A 15,337-nucleotide genomic window follows, 5' to 3' on the forward strand; every position below is an offset into this window, starting at 1 on the left:
CAGGGAGGGGGATGAGGGCATGGGCCGGCAGCACTTGCGGCCAGTGTGCTATGGGGTGTGCTGGCAAGGAGCACCAGAGGGGGTCTTCACGACGCGCCAGCGAAGGCGCGTTTCTCCTCCACCTTGCGGACCAAGAACGAACTCGTGTCGAAGAAGCGGTCAACGCAGTTGGCGAGACAGCTCTGCTCCTTTCCGGAGAAGCCTGACGAGATCGAGCCGACGCATCTAGACGGAAGACGGGGTGCGGAGATTGGAATCGAGACAGAGCCAGAAGGAGCGGTGGGAAGACGTACTTGTCCCAGCAGAGGCTGGTGAGGTTGTGCACCTGGCTCTGTACCCTAGCGTGAGCCTGCTCCGTCTCGATGAACTGCTGGAGCTCCTTCTGCCGTGCGTGGCAATAACGTCAGCGCGGCCGGTCTGGGGACGCAGCGACGATCACAAACCTGGGAAACAGAGTCGAGGTTGAGACCCGCGGTATCGGCCATGGTGTGCAGAGGCGTTGGTGATATGGAGGAAACGAAGCAGAAGCAGGTGGCTGGAAACTTGAAGCAGCGAGCAGAGATCAGACTCGAGCTTGGGACGCGCTCGCCGTGCCTGAAGCGGCGACCGGCCACGTGGCGCGGAATGAATTAGGAAGGTAGGGCAGACGCCGGCCCGTGCCGGAGCAAGAAGGAAAGGGATAATGCTTGCGAGAATGAACGAGAGGCGCGCTCTATCGAGGTTCTCTGCAGCATTGACACCCCGGATCGAAAGAGGACGTTCCGCACGCTCACAACGTGCGCCGATGGCGGGCTTGTGCTGGTGAGAGTCTTGCGGTTGACAGAGGCTAGAAGGACATGACGCATAGCGCATGCCTATTGAGTATCACGGACCCTGAACTCTTCTTCTGTGGTCATGAGCACAAGGAGTCAAGTTGGCGGAGTCGGAGATATATTGGGACGAGCCCAGATGGGCAGGGTTTCGGGCAACGAATGAGGAGCGCGAGGAGTGCCGTGAATGCTATGACGGGGCCGAGGCTGAAGGAAGAGAGAGAATGTTATTCGGCGGTGGAAGAAGGAGTCCCGAGCTCGAGGATGCGGGCCGGAATGGTTCATGACTGGATATGTACATGGAAGGGACATCGTGGAGGGTGAGACCAGCAAGGAAAGGGGGTCGGAGAAGCATGGGCAGCTTCGTCAGACGAGAGGGGACGAGGCCCAAGAGAACGGTTGGAAAATGACGAGGGTGAGGATATCAGCTGTTGCAGGTTAGCGCGGTCAGAAAGTCGGATCGAAGGGGATGGCGAGGGCCAGGAGGAGCTGATTTACGGTGCTGGGACCGAACATTCCTTGTTGAGCACACGACGAGCGACACGCTCTTCATCTCCAGTCATGTCCGTGGAGCTTGAGGATGGAACATACGAAGGGAGTGACATGTTTTGTACGTAGGGTGATCTGGGCTCGGGAGCATGTATTTCGAGGCTTCCGGATGCAGCAGGAGTGTGTGCGTGCGGGCGACATATGACACCCATGGAGGCTTTAGATGCGTCGGGCGATCGATGGGGGAGCATCATGGTGTCGGGCTAGCACCCGAGACGGTTCCCGCGACGCAGACACGGTTATCGGGGGATCACATATGTCGCACGAAGGCGTGTCAATGCAGCTGTGGCGGCAGGAAGATGCGGCCGGGGATACCGTGTGCGGGGCCGTCGGAGGCACGGCTCGGGCCCGCGGACACGGACGGGTGCACCCTGCGAGCACGCTGCAGGATGGACTGACAATTGGGCAGGGAGGGCTAGGAGACAAGGTGATGGCAGACCAGGGGTGCAGGCGAAGGTTACCGGGACTGGGATATTGCCATATATGGACAGGGTGGTGGAACGGGGAGGGGATTGCCGAGAGGTTGTTTGGGTGGAATGATGGGTCGGCCGTCGGGGGAGGAGGGACAATAGAGCCAGAGGCCGAGGGCGAATTTGCATCCGCGAACATGGGCCAGGGCAGAGGCGACGAGTGGGCGGCTGCGTGCGAAGATCTGGGCGCGATCGCTGCTGCGCCTGCGCCTGCGCCTGCACCTGCACCCTGCCTCTGCCAGTTTTCATTTTCCGGGCCGCAAGCTGTTGGACCCGTTCTGCCATCGCCCGGCCGCACTGTCCCTCTCGGCCGCTGCTTCGTCGCGTAGCCCCTCCGTCTCCCAGCGCATCTCCCAGCGCATCTCCCCGATCTCATTTCCCACTGCATGCCCCCGGCTGCCCTCCCGACCCCAGGTTTATCCGTCCCCGCCTCCTCCACGCACACATCGATCGTCGTCTCGGCTGATGAATGTCGGAATCCCTCCCTTCGCGCCCTCTTGTTTACACGTGAGATCCTCTCCAGATTCGAGAAGTCTCATCTCCCTACGGACACCGATAAAAGGCGCATCCACAACCGCAAATCCTCGCGTTGACGCCTCGTGCTCTGAGGGTCAGTACTTCCGTAATTGCCTCGTGCACCGCTCTTTCTCCTCTTCATGGCGTCATCCAGCTCAACAGACCGTTACTCCTCTGTCCAAAACATCCAGGGCTGGAACATCCACCAGGTCAACACGCCGTGAGTCCGCCCATGCTCACCGTCCCCGCCCCCGCCCGCTCACCCCCTCCCAGCGCGCAGTACCTGGGTAGAAAGACTCTCCCAATCAAGCGTACCGACGCCGAGCCGTTGACCAGGGAGGATCTCCAATATGACCTCCTCTACTACATCTTCACCGATCGTACAAAGTGCTTCATCGACTACCTTGCTCCCGACCAGCCCGTCGTAAATTTCTGCGACCTCTACGTCAATGCCCTCTACAACTCCCCCAAGTGCTCCAAGGTCCTCAAGGACAAGATGGTCGAGACCCCAGCATTCGCGATCGAGTTTGCAAAAATCGCCCTGCTCACCAACGTCGGCCGCATCAACACTACCATGGCATGTGAGTAGGCATATTGGGACACGGTGCGTACCGAGAACTAACCGTCCTTCCCTCTCCCCCAGTTTTCCCAGAGATGAAGACCGCCCTCCGAAGCTACCATCCTGTTCCCTCGCTACAGAAGACCGATGGGAACTTGCAAGACGCCCCTCGGATCAAGAACTGCCTGAAGGCCGCGCTCTTGCCATTTGAGTTCAAGACGCCACCCCCGTCGTCTCCGGCAGAGATTATTGAGAAGACTGTGAGTCGGTCCGCTCTCCAGCCGTCTGGAAAATTTTAACCATCCCTTTTGCAGAGGGCAGGTCAACTTCCCCCAACGAGCGTGGTCAATCTCATCTTCGTTCTGGCCAACTCTAATCACGCTATGGTGAGAAACTGCGCATTACAGCATCGACGATAGTCTTCTGACAGCCCGTGTGACTCCCTCAGACGGTCGCTCAAAGGCACTTCGATCCGCCCGTGGAGTTTCTTGATTTGTTCCTCCCCATCAATCTGTCCTCTGCGTCCCGCGCAAAGGTGTTCTTGTGGCTCATGTACCACTATCTCCAAGGGCCCGACCAGCCGAACCCTTTCGACGACGATTACTCCAGGGCGAACCCGCCCAAGGTGCCGCGGATGCGTAGCTTGACGCGCGAGGAGCAAGCGCAGGAGAACGTAGACCCGCCAGACGAGGTCGAGTGGGGCAAGCGCATGAGCGCGCTGAGGAGCAAGTTCCTCAAGGAACTCGTCGACGAGATGGAAATGGAGAAGCGGCGCAAGAAGAACCCTCCCCCACCGCCACCGCCACCGCCGTCTACGTCCTACTCCAGTAAGCGTCCGGCTGCATCATCACCCGTGCGTCGAGGGCGGTGATTCTGACCATCTTTCGCAGTCCAGGAGAAGGCCGCGTTCCGTCAAGCAAGGGCGCAACGGCACGCGGCGTCTGATGGAGGAACAGGCAGTCGGGGCTCGTCGCATTCCCACGAGCCGCGCCCCCATGGTCACTCTGGCATAGGCGACTTGACGACATCGTCGCATGAACGGCCCCCCTTCCAACTCGAGGAGTTCAAAGGTACAGCAACGTTCAATCATCTGCCAGGCGGGGGGCTAACGGATGTTATAGGGGACCTGTCGGGAGAGGATCCGAACCAAGAGAGGAGCATGCTGCACCGTAAGCCACTGATATCCGCATGATCAAGCACACGTCCGCTTACAATTCGGTCATTCAGAGGCGTGGCACGTTATCAACGCTACCGATCCGCTCGAGGACTCGGACAAGGAGGAGGATGAGCACGTTCGCCTCGACTACAGTAAGTCAATCTCTGCGCCGCCACAACGCCACATCTCCCTGCGATCTCTCGCTTGCCTCGGCCACGTTACTGATGCGGCGGATTTTTTGTAGACCGTCGGCTGCGTGTCCTGGCACGCCTGCGAGGCAAGGAGCCCACCCCGGAGCCTGAAGTACCGCCTCAGCTTCCCCGTCCGCCACCCCCTGCTGGAGGCAGCAGCCAGGGCGAGCCCTCGACGTCCACGGGGCGACTCCAGCAGGTCCAATCGTGGCGCTGATCAATGTGGGCATGTGTCCACACCGCGTTCATTTGGTACGGGAGAACCACCTTCCGCGCGATCGCTATGACATTAATCCCGTGGTCTGCGTCATTAACAGGACTACGGCGCGTCCGTGCTGCATGCAAGGCTGCCGGTTATCGAGCTCCGTCCATCCATCCATCTATCCGTTCGTCTATCCATCGTGCACCATCTTCTTGAATCGTGTTCTTGTGAAGTTTTCTCTCTCTCTGCTTCTTTCCAGGAGGCCCTCAGGCTTGAGGAACTTCTGTTCTGTCTCTCGCTCGTTGTTCACCTACTCGCTCACTTGTCCTCAAAGCAGTATCGTAGGTAATGTTTATATGCGTCCCCTAATCGCTTGCTGTGTATATGCTTGTTTGCCTTTAAGCATGAAAGAAGTATGGTAGATGTGTGTACTCACGCTACGGTACCCTCGCTGACAGCAATATATCACTATTATTACTATCATCGGCGCACCGCAGACCGCGCTCACACTGCACTGTGCGCCCGCAGGCGGCGTGGCGTCCGCTTGACATTTGACCAACAAACTCTCGTTCGTTCCATAATCTTTTATTGGGTTGTGTGGTGGTGAGGGAGCGATGCGGGCACAGCCCTTCCATCTTCCCAGGATGTGGATGTGGGTGTGGGTGTGGTAGTGGTGCGAATACATCTGGTAGTATGATGGCAAGGAGTGGGAGGAGGTGCGGCACAGATGAGTGCTGGGAGAAGCCTGCTCCGAGACGGCAACAACACGACGCGCACGCGCAGCCAGGCTGGCTGGATCCGCACGGATGCTAGTGAATGATGTGTTGTGTATGTGTGATGGCAGCAAGAGGCATGGGATGGATCACCCGGGCAGGGTCAACCCGCCTCGAGCTCCCCGACCGCCCCAGAGGAACGCCAGCGTCATCGTACAACACCCCCAAAAGCAGGTTCCCCAACCGGTGTGAGGAACGAAAAAAAGGGAAGGCGAAAGAAAAGGCCAGGAGTTTCTAGGAAGCTAGCTAGGGGAACCCAAGGAGGCGAAGGTAAGGTAGGGTAAAGTGGGTAGCGACACAGATTCCGGAGAATAAGAATACAAGCAGCATCCGTTGCCTCCAACCGTCCACAGTATGAAACATTACGACGAGTCTGTCATGATGGGCTAGGGGAGAAAAGGAATGGAAAGGATATCGGACCGGTCGTTTGTGTTGTGTGTGATGTCTAACATGTCAGAATGCTCCTGGGAGTTCCAAGATGGGGTGCGAGAATCCGATCCGCCCTCGCTGCGGCAGCTCGGGAGGAGCGCTGTGACGGCGGCTCTTGCGCTCGGCCTCGTCTTCTGTATCAATCTCTCCCGGTGCGGGAACGGCGATCTGGGGAGGGAGGGTACGGCGACGCAGGCGCGTCAGCATGTGTCGCGCGGTGCGCTCGCGGGACGCATTGAAAGCCAGGAGGTTCGATTCCGTAAGTTCAATGGGCGAAGACGACTGCGTGCGAGGAACGAGCTTCGTGGTGATCTCCAAACGCGGAGCCACCGGGGACCGAGGAGAGACGGGAGGGAGGCATGGGGTCGGTTGCGCGACCTCGAGCTTGGGCGCTTCGATGATCTGGGGCTCCCTAGAGGGGAACCGCAGACGACCGACACCACTCGGCAGAGCAGGCCGAGACCTCGTGGTGGGCTGGTGGGACTCAAGACGGGGCGAAACAGGCTGCTCTGCACGCGACGACGTCCGGAGGAATGACGGGAGACGCATGGACGGGCGCGCAGATCCCTCGTGTGCAGGTGCGGCGACATGACCACTCGAGCTGAGACGAGCGGTGATCTGATCGAGGGAAGGCAGCGTCTTCCTCTTAGTAGGGGTGGGTGCGACGACCGGTGCGGACCTGAGGGGCGTCTTGGAGTGCACATCTCCAGGAAGGCGGAAGTCCACCTGTTCGACCCAAGGGTCACAAGTTGGGGCGGCTACCTTGCCGAGAGACAAGGCCTCGAAGACCTCCAAAGGCGACTCGAGTCCCGGCGACGGCAGTGAATAGTGGAAGACTGCCGGAGATTCGGGAGGAGTGACCGGAATGAGGGTCGCAGAAGGGGAGGGAGGAGCCTGGACTTTGGACAGGAACAGAGCACGACGTTCCACTGGGACGGGTGGACGAAGATGCACGATAAGCTCCCCGAGAAGGTGGCGTTAAGCATGGAGACTCACCCTGCTTGCTCTTATGCACCTTGAGCGCAATCTCCTTGCGGAGATCCGTCGGTCTCTTGCTTCCCAAAGCAGCATTCCTGTCGCGGGAAGCCTTGAGGAGGGCTTCAAACCTCTCCCTCTCCAGACCCTTGCCCGTCACTGGTGCGTCCTTCGGCCGCAGAGGAGAGAGTTGCCTCGGGGAAATCGCGCTGGGAGGGGGAGGCGAGAGCAGGGTGGGGCGGAAGCTGTCGGAGTCATCGCTGAGGAAGGAGCACTCAGAGAAGGGCGAGAAGGGCTCCGGGGCAGGCTCCTCAGGCGAGGCGAGCGAGATGGAAATCTCGGGGACAGGAGAAAGGGCGAGAGGCATGTTGACCGTTGACGCGGCGGCTGACGGGGGCAGGGATTGACAGACTTGCTTGCGGGGTGAATTAACGCAGGGCGACCAGCACCAGTGAACACTTGTGCAGTATGTGCACCGGTAAGAAGGCCGGGAGCAAGAAGGAAAAGTAAGGAAAGGAAGAGAAAGAGCCCAAAGCTGGTACCACACGAACCCAGGAAGAGATGGAAGAAGAGAGAGATGAATGAGAAATGCAGACAAGACAAGACGGGTGTGGATGGGCGGAATCAGACCAGCTGCATCTCTTGTGTGCAACTGCCCTGGCGCGACTCAGCCCAGTCCGCTCGGCACAGCGCGAAATCGCCATCTCCCCATCCGCCCCGGCCAGCACCGCAGCACGCTCTGGCATCGGCAGCATGGCAACGCCCCGCCAGCTCCCCTTCCGAGCCTCGCATCGCGCTCGCTTTTGCCACTCCTGCTCGAGCTCTTGGGTCCCGACCAGACGCGACCTCACTAACCTCGTCCTTGGCGCAGCACACGGCTAATCCCCTCCCTCGCCGCAGCCGTCCGTCTCTCGCTGCACAGTAAGTAGTGCACAGTGCATAGCACCTTCTGACGTGGCGGCCTGTGCCCGTCCAAACGCCACCTCATCATCACGATATTGCAACATCACCTCCCGGAGATACGTGCCCTCGCCCCGCCAGAACTATACTGGACGTGTCCAGACAGACCAGCACTCGGACGTCGACATCGGTGCATCAGGTCTATGATCATGATGCCCCGCGCTCTGATCCTATGCTGATGTCTTGGTTACTTCCTTGTATTCCTCCCATGACTGTCGCAGGCGTAACACGGGCGGATACCGCCCTGGGCGAGGCACCCCGGGACCCGGGTTGCCATGATCTCGAGCCCGGTCCCACGAAGACTTGCCAAACGGGAACAACTGCAACCCTTACGTGGTCTACGGAATACATCTATCATTACAACACAAGCATTTCTGGACTTTCACGTTCACAGACCCTCCGCCTTCACCGCCTCCGCAAGCTTCGACCTGAACAGGTTCTCTGCTTCAACCCATACCCGCGCAGTCTCGCGATTCGGCAGCTCAAGGAGAGACGGGAGTAGCGCAGCGCTAAACTGCTCAGACGCCTCCCTCGGGAGCAGGGTGGGAAGGTGGTCAATCGAGACCATGGCCAGTGGTGGATTGCCCTCGCTGCGGCGCGACAGGTACGTCAGTATAAAGTTACGTCTTCATACAAGGAAGCGCAATGTCTGCTCACCCGACTTCTACGGGAACGGTTGGCTTCGCGAAGGTCGTGTTGACCGAGTAGATGGGAATGGGGTTGTGAGGATTCGTCGTGTCGCAACTGACGTCGACGACAACACGCAATCTCCTGTTCTTGCCCGCAGCCGCGATCGTCTCCTTGGTCAGGAACGGAGGAATGGGCGAACTGAGGTAAATGCAGTTGATGAAGATGTCGGCGTCCAGAATCTCCTGGAATGGGCCGCCCTTGGCAGTCTCCGCCATATCCCACTTCAGGATGTCATCTCTGTATAATTGTCGAGTCAGACATCGGAATGGTTCATATAGCAAACAAATATGCACGCACTCCTCCAAGCCGATCTTGCGGAACAGGTCCACAGCTCCTCGTCCGCACCGACCCAGTGCTCCGATCACGATGGCCTTCAAACCCTTCCCGCTGCCTCCGAGCACACGTTTCACGTCGTCCACCATCGCCTGCTCGTTCTCGTATGGCTCAAGCTGACCGAGGGTTTTACCATCCTTTTGTGCCGCAAATGCGAGCGCACCAGCCGCGGCTCCCGCGAAGCCTGCATGGTACCCGAATGCAGCTACACGGCGGCCCTGATTGTCCGTGAGGAACTCCAGGTCGTACAAGGTTCCGCCGCCGTTGTGGAACCGCGCCAGAACCTTGGACCATCCACCCTGCTGCTTGTAGCAGTGCGCGAATTGAATGTGCGTGTGAGGAAGAGGGTCGTCGGATTCAGGAAGTTCCTTCAGGCCGATGATTGGGATGTCCTTCGGAGCATTGGGCCAGGAGTTGTTCTCAACCAGCTTGCACTCTACGCTGCGTACGCGTGTCAGAAAGTCTAAACCTCGTGCCAATGTCAGGATGTGTACATACGCCTCGTATTCGTGGTCCCTGAAGATCCTCTGGTCGTCGCGCTCGACAAAGATCTCGAACCCCGCATCGATCAGTTTTTTGGCGGTGGTCGGCGTGATGGCGGTCCGACGCTCGAACTCCTTCTTTTCGCAGCGAAGCCAGAGAGGTTGAGGGGCCATGGCTAGTTTTTAGGCAGTGGCGTGGAGGAGGAGGATTGCGATGAGTGGTGTACGGACAACTCACGACGTAGAGATACTTTTTATGCGGACAGGATCGCAAGAGTCATTCCGGACATGAATCTGGGCATACATCTATGGCACACGTGAGGAGATAAGATTAGATCTGCTCACCTGAGTGATCGAGGATTGAGATCAGGCGCGTCCAGTGCTGCTCGCACCTCCGACGTTCACTCCCAGCCACCACCTAGCTGTAGACATGCCTGGACGGGTCCGGAAGCGTTCGCCGTTGAAGGCACCAGGTTTGTCTGTGACAACGTATGGTTAGTTGGCTGTCTGTTCAACGTCTGTGCAGAAAGGCCATACATTGCCCTCGGGCTTGAGGGATCCGCGAATAAACTCGGCGCCGGAATCATCAAGCACTCCCCGGACGGCTCTACTGAAGTCCTATCCAATGTCAGGCATACCTACATCACACCTCCTGGCGAAGGGTTTCTCCCGCGAGACACCGCACAACATCACCGCGAATGGGCACTGACGGTGATCAAGGATGCGTTCGCCAAGGCAGGGGTATCTCTCCATGATATTGACTGCATCTGCTACACGAAGGGTAGGCATCGAGATGGAGTGTATCAGGATTATGATTGACTTTGACTTCCAACGCAGGACCTGGTATGGGTGCACCGCTTACATCTGTGGCGCTGGTTGCACGAATACTATCACTGTTGTACAACAAGCCTCTGGTAGGAGTGAACCATTGCGTGGGCCGTAAGCAGTGTCTGTCTCGCATTATATCCGAACACTTACTCATCCAGCTGCTGCAGACATTGAGATGGGTCGCCAAGTGACGGGAGCGCAGAATCCCGTCGTGCTGTACGTCTCTGGGGGCAACACCCAGGTCATCGCATATTCCCAGCAATGTTATCGGATCTTTGGAGAGACCCTCGACATCGCAGTCGGCAACTGCCTCGATCGGTTTGCACGTGTGATCAATTTGAGTAACGATCCGAGTCCAGGATACAACATCGAACAAGAAGCGAAGAAGTGCGTCCTCGTTCATTAGTTTTTTCAGCGCAAAGGTAGCTGACTGACACTATGCACTTCCGCAGGGGCAAGCGACTGCTCTCATTGCCTTATACTACCAAAGGCATGGATATCAGTCTCTCGGGCATCTTGACGTCGACCGAGGCCTATACGCTTGACAAACGCTTCCGCCCACATGGTCCCTCTGCGGAAGACAGTGAAGACGCCGATATCATCACGCCACAAGATCTATGCTTCTCGCTGCAGGAAACGGTGTTTGCGATGCTCGTCGAGATCACCGAGCGCGCAATGGCGCACATCGGCAGTAAGGAGGTGCTTATGGTGGGCGGTGTAGGGTGTGAGTGCTTCCTCGAACCTTAGTGCCACAACCGTCGTTGCGTCCGATCCTTCCGGTCCCTTGTGCTGACTGAGTGCGTGCTTCCGCATACAGGCAATGAACGACTTCAGGAAATGATGGGCGTCATGGCGAGAGAGCGTGGTGGGAATGTCTTCGCGACGGACGAGCGGTACGCAGCATCTTCTGTCATTATGACCTTCTTCGGTATTGAATGTGACGTGCTGCGCGCGCCCACTACTGCTAGGTTCTGTATCGACAATGGCATCATGATTGCGCAAGCCGGTCTCCTCAGCTTCCGGATGGGTTTTGAGACGCCACTGACGAAGAGTACGTGTACTCAGAGGTGGGTGTCTAGTGATTGTTATAATTGCGCTTTCTCTGACGGCGGGTTGCAGGTTCAGGACTGATCAGGTCCATGTGGCATGGCGAGCATGAGTAAACATTTAAGTGTACGTAAACTGTATGGTCATAAATATCTCCGGTTGTACTGGTATGTGAATACAATATAGAGGATCCACAGAACAATCTATACAGCTATAAACGATCAAGCAGACAGGACATTGTTGCAAACGTGGAGACAACGTGAGGAGGCGCGAAACCAATGGCTGCCGGGAACATGCCGCAAATTAACCATGCGTAACGTGGGCGTCGACTAAATTCCAGTCCTCCGGGTGAAGTCCCTCCATCTCGCGGCCGATGGCCTCATACCTGTCCCACCACCAGCTGTTGACCTCCTCGTAGTCACCTCCGGTCCCTCGAGGCTGCTTCCACGGCTTGTCATGCAAGATGTAGTGCAAACAATGGATCTCCTGGTCCCGCCATAGCTGCGGGTGGATGATCCGCAGGGTCTTCAGGGCGTTGTAGCGCCACGACAGTGGCTTCCATCGACCCTGGAAAAGATCGGAGAGAAGATCCTGGTCTGGGAACGAATAGGTCGGAATGCGCGGCGACGTCGAGATGAAGTTTGTAATCTGCTGCATGACCTCGGAAGATGGGTGGAGAACGACTGTGCCGGAGTTCAACTGGGTGTAGGGCCGTGGGCTGGAGGCAGTAATTGAAGGCGGGTCGGCCGTCGGATGATCAACGGCGGTGTGCGCGCAATTCTCCGGTTTCCTATCTGGGATGTCAGCATATTCGTATCTGGCGGGGTCAATTTACATACCAATCATCAGGATAGTGCGGAAGCCGACGCGGGTTACAAGCACACACATGGGCAGCAGCAATCCAGTCCTTCTCGAGCTCCATCTCGAGCAGGTGGTCCATGTTCCGCATGACAATCATGTCCGCGTCCAGCATAACCACACGCTGTAGCGTGGCGAACCTTGTCAGTCCTTGTGAACATACCGCCAGATTGAGACACACCTCATATTCCACTAACTCGAAGGCTCTGTGGAGGCAGAATGAGCCCATTTATGGTCTAGGTCCGCACCGAAAGTTACTTACTTGAGTTTGGTCCAGGTGTCGCGGAATCGAGCATCGTGATCCGCCAAGACATGCTTGCCGTCTTCTGGGTAAAGATGATCTATATCTCGGATAAGAATGCCCCGTTTGGCCACCACGGCGCGTGCTTCTGGACTGAGGCTCGGCGTCGCCATCACCACGAGAGGGTACTGGCTACCGATAGAGACGAGACAGTCGTGGAGGACGAGTACTCCAGGCAGGTAACCCGGGGCGGTGAGCAGTGTAACGTATGCTCTGCGAGACATGGCGGGCAAGGACAGAGATGAGAGAGAGAGATAGCTTGGTGAACACGGAGACTATTCGGCTGCCATTATATACGCTGAGTAAGGGTCAGACATCGAGACAGGCAGTGAGCGAGACAAGCTGAGCTGAGCTGTGGCCACAGTCCCTGCAACCAACCAGACTCGATCGCGCGTTTGCATATTCGCAGCTTTCGACATGTTATCGATCGTACATCCTTCCTAGGTCGGAGTATATGGGGCACTGTCGGTGGTAGCGCGCCGTATGCCGGGGACCGCATGGGCGGGAAAGCGCTGAGTGGTCCATATGTCGGAGGCGAGGATACAGCGAGGAGGCGTACTGCCGCATAGTGCGGATGAACGGTAACCAATGGGGATGAAAAATGATTGAACGCCCACCCGAGAAGAGAACGGATGATAGGGTGTATTTGGGCTTCGGAGAGCGTCTTCAATAGCGCGTGCGCCCCTCACATTCAGGTTCACCTCCGACAACAGCGCTCACACAGTCGGTCATATTCCAGCACAAATCTCATGCGCATAGTAGCATTGGCATGGGTGATCATACAGATGCGTGGTGAGAGCCAGATAGAGAAGTAATGCAACAAGAGATAGCAAGAATCAATGATAGCAATCTACCGGAGGCGGCTGGGGGGCACAATCGTTTCAGAAACATGCAGGCGGGACATGCAGAAACAATACGTACCGAGCCTCACGCTCACTCTCCAGGAGAGCCAGGATGTCCTTCTCGCGGACGGGGCCCTTCACGTTACGGATGATCGTCCGGCTGGCGTCGTCCATGAATTCGACACGGACTTGCGTGACACCACCACGGGAGCCAGTGCGCCCAAGGACCTGTAAAAGAGGCAGAACCACCGAAGATCGTCAAGACTCGCACGGGCAAAAGAAAAGACATTGCATATGAACCTTGACGACGGTAGCAAGCTTGACGGGGGCTTTTGACGAATCCTGGGCACAACGTCAGCATACATGTACGCCAGGACCAACAGAAAGAGAGGACTCACCATTGTTTTGCAAGTGGGAAGGCCGAGGGCGAGACTGGCGGTGAGTTTTGGGTCGGTGTACTGGACAGAAAAATAAGGTTCACATTGAAAGTTACAATGAGACCCCGCTCGGGAGATGCCGTGCTGCAGTCCAGACTCCTACCCGGCTGCCGCAGGCGCTTTTTCTTCTAATCTTCGTACGGGATCGTTATTATCCAGAAGGGGGTGTATGCATTAGACGACCTGAATTATAGATACAGTACTGCTAGTAGATGTGTAGAGTACCGAGGAGAACCCAAATCTATGAAGACGACTGAATCTGGGACTCTGCCTCAAGCTGCTTGTCGGCCGCGAGGTTCTTCGCGCGCTTCTCAGTGCCTTTACCCCTCAGGACGTTCTCAATGAAGTACTCTCCAGCCTGGAAGATCATGAGCGTCTTAAACCATCGTTACGAGCTACATATGGCTGACACTCACCTTGTAGCTGCTGCGTACGAGCGGACCGCTGGCGACGTACAGGAAGCCCATATCCTCGGCCACCTGTTTCCAGCGGTCGAACTCCGCAGGCTCAACGTACCGATCAACCTTCATATGCCGCTTCGTCGGCCGCATGTATTGTCCAAAGGTGACCACATCCACGTCAACCTTACGTAGCTCTGAAATACAGGGGCAGCCCTGATCAGCAACGTTCATGGAACATAGTACAAGGCCCGAACGAACCTCGTAGGGCATCCATGAGTTGCTCCTCATTCTCGCCCACACCGAGCATGATGCTTGTTTTCGTCACTCGCACGCCCTGTTTCTTGGCGTGCTCGAGAACGCGCAAACTCTGCCTGAATGTTGCCCTCCGGTCCCGGACGAACGGCGTCATGGCTTCTACGGTCTCGATGTTGTGAGCGTAGACGTCAAGACCCGACTTCGCTACAAGCGCGACGTGGTCCAGATTGCCGGCGAAGTCTCCTGTGAGAGCCTCTACTAGGATTTGAGGGGCCCTACAAGCGAACGTAAGGGAAGAGGGTCCGAAACCGCAGGTAGACACGCACTTCTGTTTGATCTTCATGATAGTCTCTGCGAAGTGGTGTGCGCCACCGTCCGCGAGGTCTGCAATGTGATCAGGACATGGATTTCTGCTTCAGGACTCGGATACCACATACCATCTCTGTCCACGCTAGTCAGGACGATGTACCCCAGACCCCAGCGGCTGATTGCCTCCGCGGTGTTCTCAGGTTCGTGCGGGTCCAAAGGTGGAGGTGCCCGAGACGTCTTGACAGAACAGAACCTGCATCCTCGTGTGCACGTGTCGCCCATGAGCTACGGGTGCCGTCAGCATCACGGCGATGTACGAATGAAGTTTCAGGTAGAATGTCATACCATGATCGTTGCCGTTGCGGCCCTCCGTCCTTCCGCTTCGCTCACACCCTCCTTTCCACCCCAGCAGTCGCCAATGTTCGGACACCGTGCTTCCTCGCACACGGTGTGCAGGTTCAGGCCCCGCAGGTCCTTCTTGATCTTAGAGAAGGAGGCGCCTGTGGGTATGCTGGTCTTGAGGAAAGACGGAAGTCTCGGACTGAAATTGCATCTATCGTTGGTCTGACGTATTGGGATACAAGAGATAGGACACTCACGCCTTAGTGTTTCCCAACACTACGCGGTCAGGCACCCGGTCTGCGACGAAATCGTCGAACGAAGGACCCTCAGCGAGAGTCTGACTAAAGGCGGCCTTGGAGGAAGACGGGGTGGCCAGACACCGTGTTTGCGGCCTGACTGCGCGAGCCGCACGCATAGCGGTTGAGAGCTGAGATCCTGAGAGATGCATACTGCCCAGCCTAGAAAACCGCAGATGTTGCAGGAAGTAGGTCAGCTATCGACTGAGACAAGGTGAAAGGTGGGCCGACCAGAGCCAGGAGCTTCAGCCACGACGTTGCCGCCGGCAAGTCTATTGCAGGCAAGGCGCGCGCTCGATCGCGTCCAATCGCGTCGGCGCGGTGAGC

At 57.3% G+C, this 15,337-nt stretch overlaps 9 protein-coding genes across 9 annotated transcripts; 3 read left to right on the top strand and 6 right to left on the bottom strand.

Annotated features, from left to right (window-relative positions):
- Positions 1-86: 86 nt before the first annotated feature.
- On the bottom strand, positions 87-485 carry L226DRAFT_564494 (uncharacterized protein; the record flags this gene model as incomplete). Its single annotated transcript, XM_067683652.1, has 3 exons — positions 87-225; positions 294-382; positions 444-485. The coding sequence occupies 3 exons, from the start codon at positions 483-485 to the stop codon at positions 87-89; spliced, it is 270 nt and encodes an 89-aa protein (XP_067542408.1).
- Positions 486-2,090: 1,605 nt separating this feature from the next.
- Positions 2,091-4,467, top strand: L226DRAFT_607079 (uncharacterized protein; the record flags this gene model as incomplete). Its single annotated transcript, XM_067685742.1, has 9 exons — positions 2,091-2,564; positions 2,618-2,925; positions 2,988-3,163; positions 3,218-3,289; positions 3,352-3,730; positions 3,794-3,973; positions 4,025-4,072; positions 4,131-4,211; positions 4,304-4,467. Exons 1-9 carry the CDS (start codon positions 2,485-2,487, stop codon positions 4,465-4,467), a joined length of 1,488 nt encoding a protein of 495 aa, XP_067542409.1. The 5' UTR covers positions 2,091-2,484.
- Positions 4,468-5,678: 1,211 nt separating this feature from the next.
- L226DRAFT_541466 (uncharacterized protein) lies at positions 5,679-6,996 on the bottom strand (the record flags this gene model as incomplete). Its single annotated transcript, XM_067682058.1, has 2 exons — positions 5,679-6,583; positions 6,651-6,996. The coding sequence occupies 2 exons, from the start codon at positions 6,994-6,996 to the stop codon at positions 5,679-5,681; spliced, it is 1,251 nt and encodes a 416-aa protein (XP_067542410.1).
- A 105-nt stretch (positions 6,997-7,101) lies between these two features.
- L226DRAFT_9008 (uncharacterized protein) lies at positions 7,102-7,815 on the top strand. Its single transcript, XM_067687320.1, has 2 exons — positions 7,102-7,728; positions 7,811-7,815. The coding sequence occupies exon 1, from the start codon at positions 7,207-7,209 to the stop codon at positions 7,552-7,554; it is 348 nt and encodes a 115-aa protein (XP_067542411.1). The 5' UTR covers positions 7,102-7,206; the 3' UTR covers positions 7,555-7,728; positions 7,811-7,815.
- On the bottom strand, positions 7,766-9,394 carry L226DRAFT_8835 (saccharopine dehydrogenase). The gene is made up of 3 exons (XM_067687307.1): positions 9,111-9,394; positions 8,247-9,053; positions 7,766-8,179 (listed from the first exon to the last, which is right to left on the bottom strand). Exons 1-3 carry the CDS (start codon positions 9,266-9,268, stop codon positions 7,978-7,980), a joined length of 1,167 nt encoding a protein of 388 aa, XP_067542412.1. The 5' UTR covers positions 9,269-9,394; the 3' UTR covers positions 7,766-7,977.
- Positions 9,395-9,524: 130 nt separating this feature from the next.
- On the top strand, positions 9,525-11,081 carry L226DRAFT_450425 (peptidase M22 glycoprotease; the record flags this gene model as incomplete). The annotated part of the gene is made up of 8 exons (XM_067674947.1): positions 9,525-9,567; positions 9,621-9,875; positions 9,932-10,033; positions 10,090-10,309; positions 10,375-10,646; positions 10,740-10,815; positions 10,891-10,989; positions 11,042-11,081. The coding sequence occupies 8 exons, from the start codon at positions 9,525-9,527 to the stop codon at positions 11,079-11,081; spliced, it is 1,107 nt and encodes a 368-aa protein (XP_067542413.1).
- Positions 11,082-11,272: 191 nt separating this feature from the next.
- L226DRAFT_451837 (nucleotide-diphospho-sugar transferase) lies at positions 11,273-12,352 on the bottom strand (the record flags this gene model as incomplete). The annotated part of the gene is made up of 4 exons (XM_067675036.1): positions 11,273-11,759; positions 11,809-11,951; positions 12,009-12,033; positions 12,090-12,352. The coding sequence occupies 4 exons, from the start codon at positions 12,350-12,352 to the stop codon at positions 11,273-11,275; spliced, it is 918 nt and encodes a 305-aa protein (XP_067542414.1).
- Positions 12,353-13,009: 657 nt separating this feature from the next.
- Positions 13,010-13,306, bottom strand: L226DRAFT_451065 (40S ribosomal protein eS28; the record flags this gene model as incomplete). Its single annotated transcript, XM_067674991.1, has 2 exons — positions 13,010-13,198; positions 13,271-13,306. Coding segments are annotated over 2 exons (225 nt in total), but the record flags the coding sequence as incomplete, so codon positions are not given.
- A 254-nt stretch (positions 13,307-13,560) lies between these two features.
- On the bottom strand, positions 13,561-15,242 carry L226DRAFT_475240 (lipoic acid synthase). The gene is made up of 7 exons (XM_067676656.1): positions 14,972-15,242; positions 14,718-14,913; positions 14,501-14,657; positions 14,390-14,447; positions 14,067-14,338; positions 13,824-14,002; positions 13,561-13,765 (listed from the first exon to the last, which is right to left on the bottom strand). The coding sequence occupies exons 1-7, from the start codon at positions 15,160-15,162 to the stop codon at positions 13,649-13,651; spliced, it is 1,170 nt and encodes a 389-aa protein (XP_067542416.1). The 5' UTR covers positions 15,163-15,242; the 3' UTR covers positions 13,561-13,648.
- Positions 15,243-15,337: the final 95 nt, after the last annotated feature.

The sequence above is a fragment of the Lentinus tigrinus genome, assembly GCF_003813185.1.
Source record: "Lentinus tigrinus ALCF2SS1-7 unplaced genomic scaffold L226scaffold_1, whole genome shotgun sequence".
In the NCBI taxonomy this organism is placed as follows: domain Eukaryota; kingdom Fungi; phylum Basidiomycota; class Agaricomycetes; order Polyporales; family Polyporaceae; genus Lentinus; species Lentinus tigrinus.

Bases quoted from the DNA above. Each gene is read 5' to 3' on its own strand.
- L226DRAFT_475240 (XM_067676656.1), bottom strand. From the start codon at position 15,162: ATGCATCTCTCAGGATCTCAGCTCTCAACCGCTATGCGTGCGGCTCGC. The intron at 14,658-14,717 runs GTATGACATTCT...CGGCACCCGTAG, and splicing joins CCGCAACGGCAACGATCATG to CTCATGGGCGACACGTGCAC. The intron at 13,766-13,823 runs GTGAGTGTCAGC...ATGATCTTCCAG, and splicing joins TCGTACGCAGCAGCTACAAG to GCTGGAGAGTACTTCATTGA.
- L226DRAFT_8835 (XM_067687307.1), bottom strand. From the start codon at position 9,268: ATGGCCCCTCAACCTCTCTGGCTTCGCTGCGAAAAGAAGGAGTTCGAG. The intron at 9,054-9,110 runs GTATGTACACAT...ACGCGTACGCAG, and splicing joins AGGGACCACGAATACGAGGC to CGTAGAGTGCAAGCTGGTTG. The intron at 8,180-8,246 runs GTGAGCAGACAT...GTCGCGCCGCAG, and splicing joins ACCGTTCCCGTAGAAGTCGG to CGAGGGCAATCCACCACTGG.
- L226DRAFT_9008 (XM_067687320.1), top strand. From the start codon at position 7,207: ATGAATGAGAAATGCAGACAAGACAAGACGGGTGTGGATGGGCGGAAT.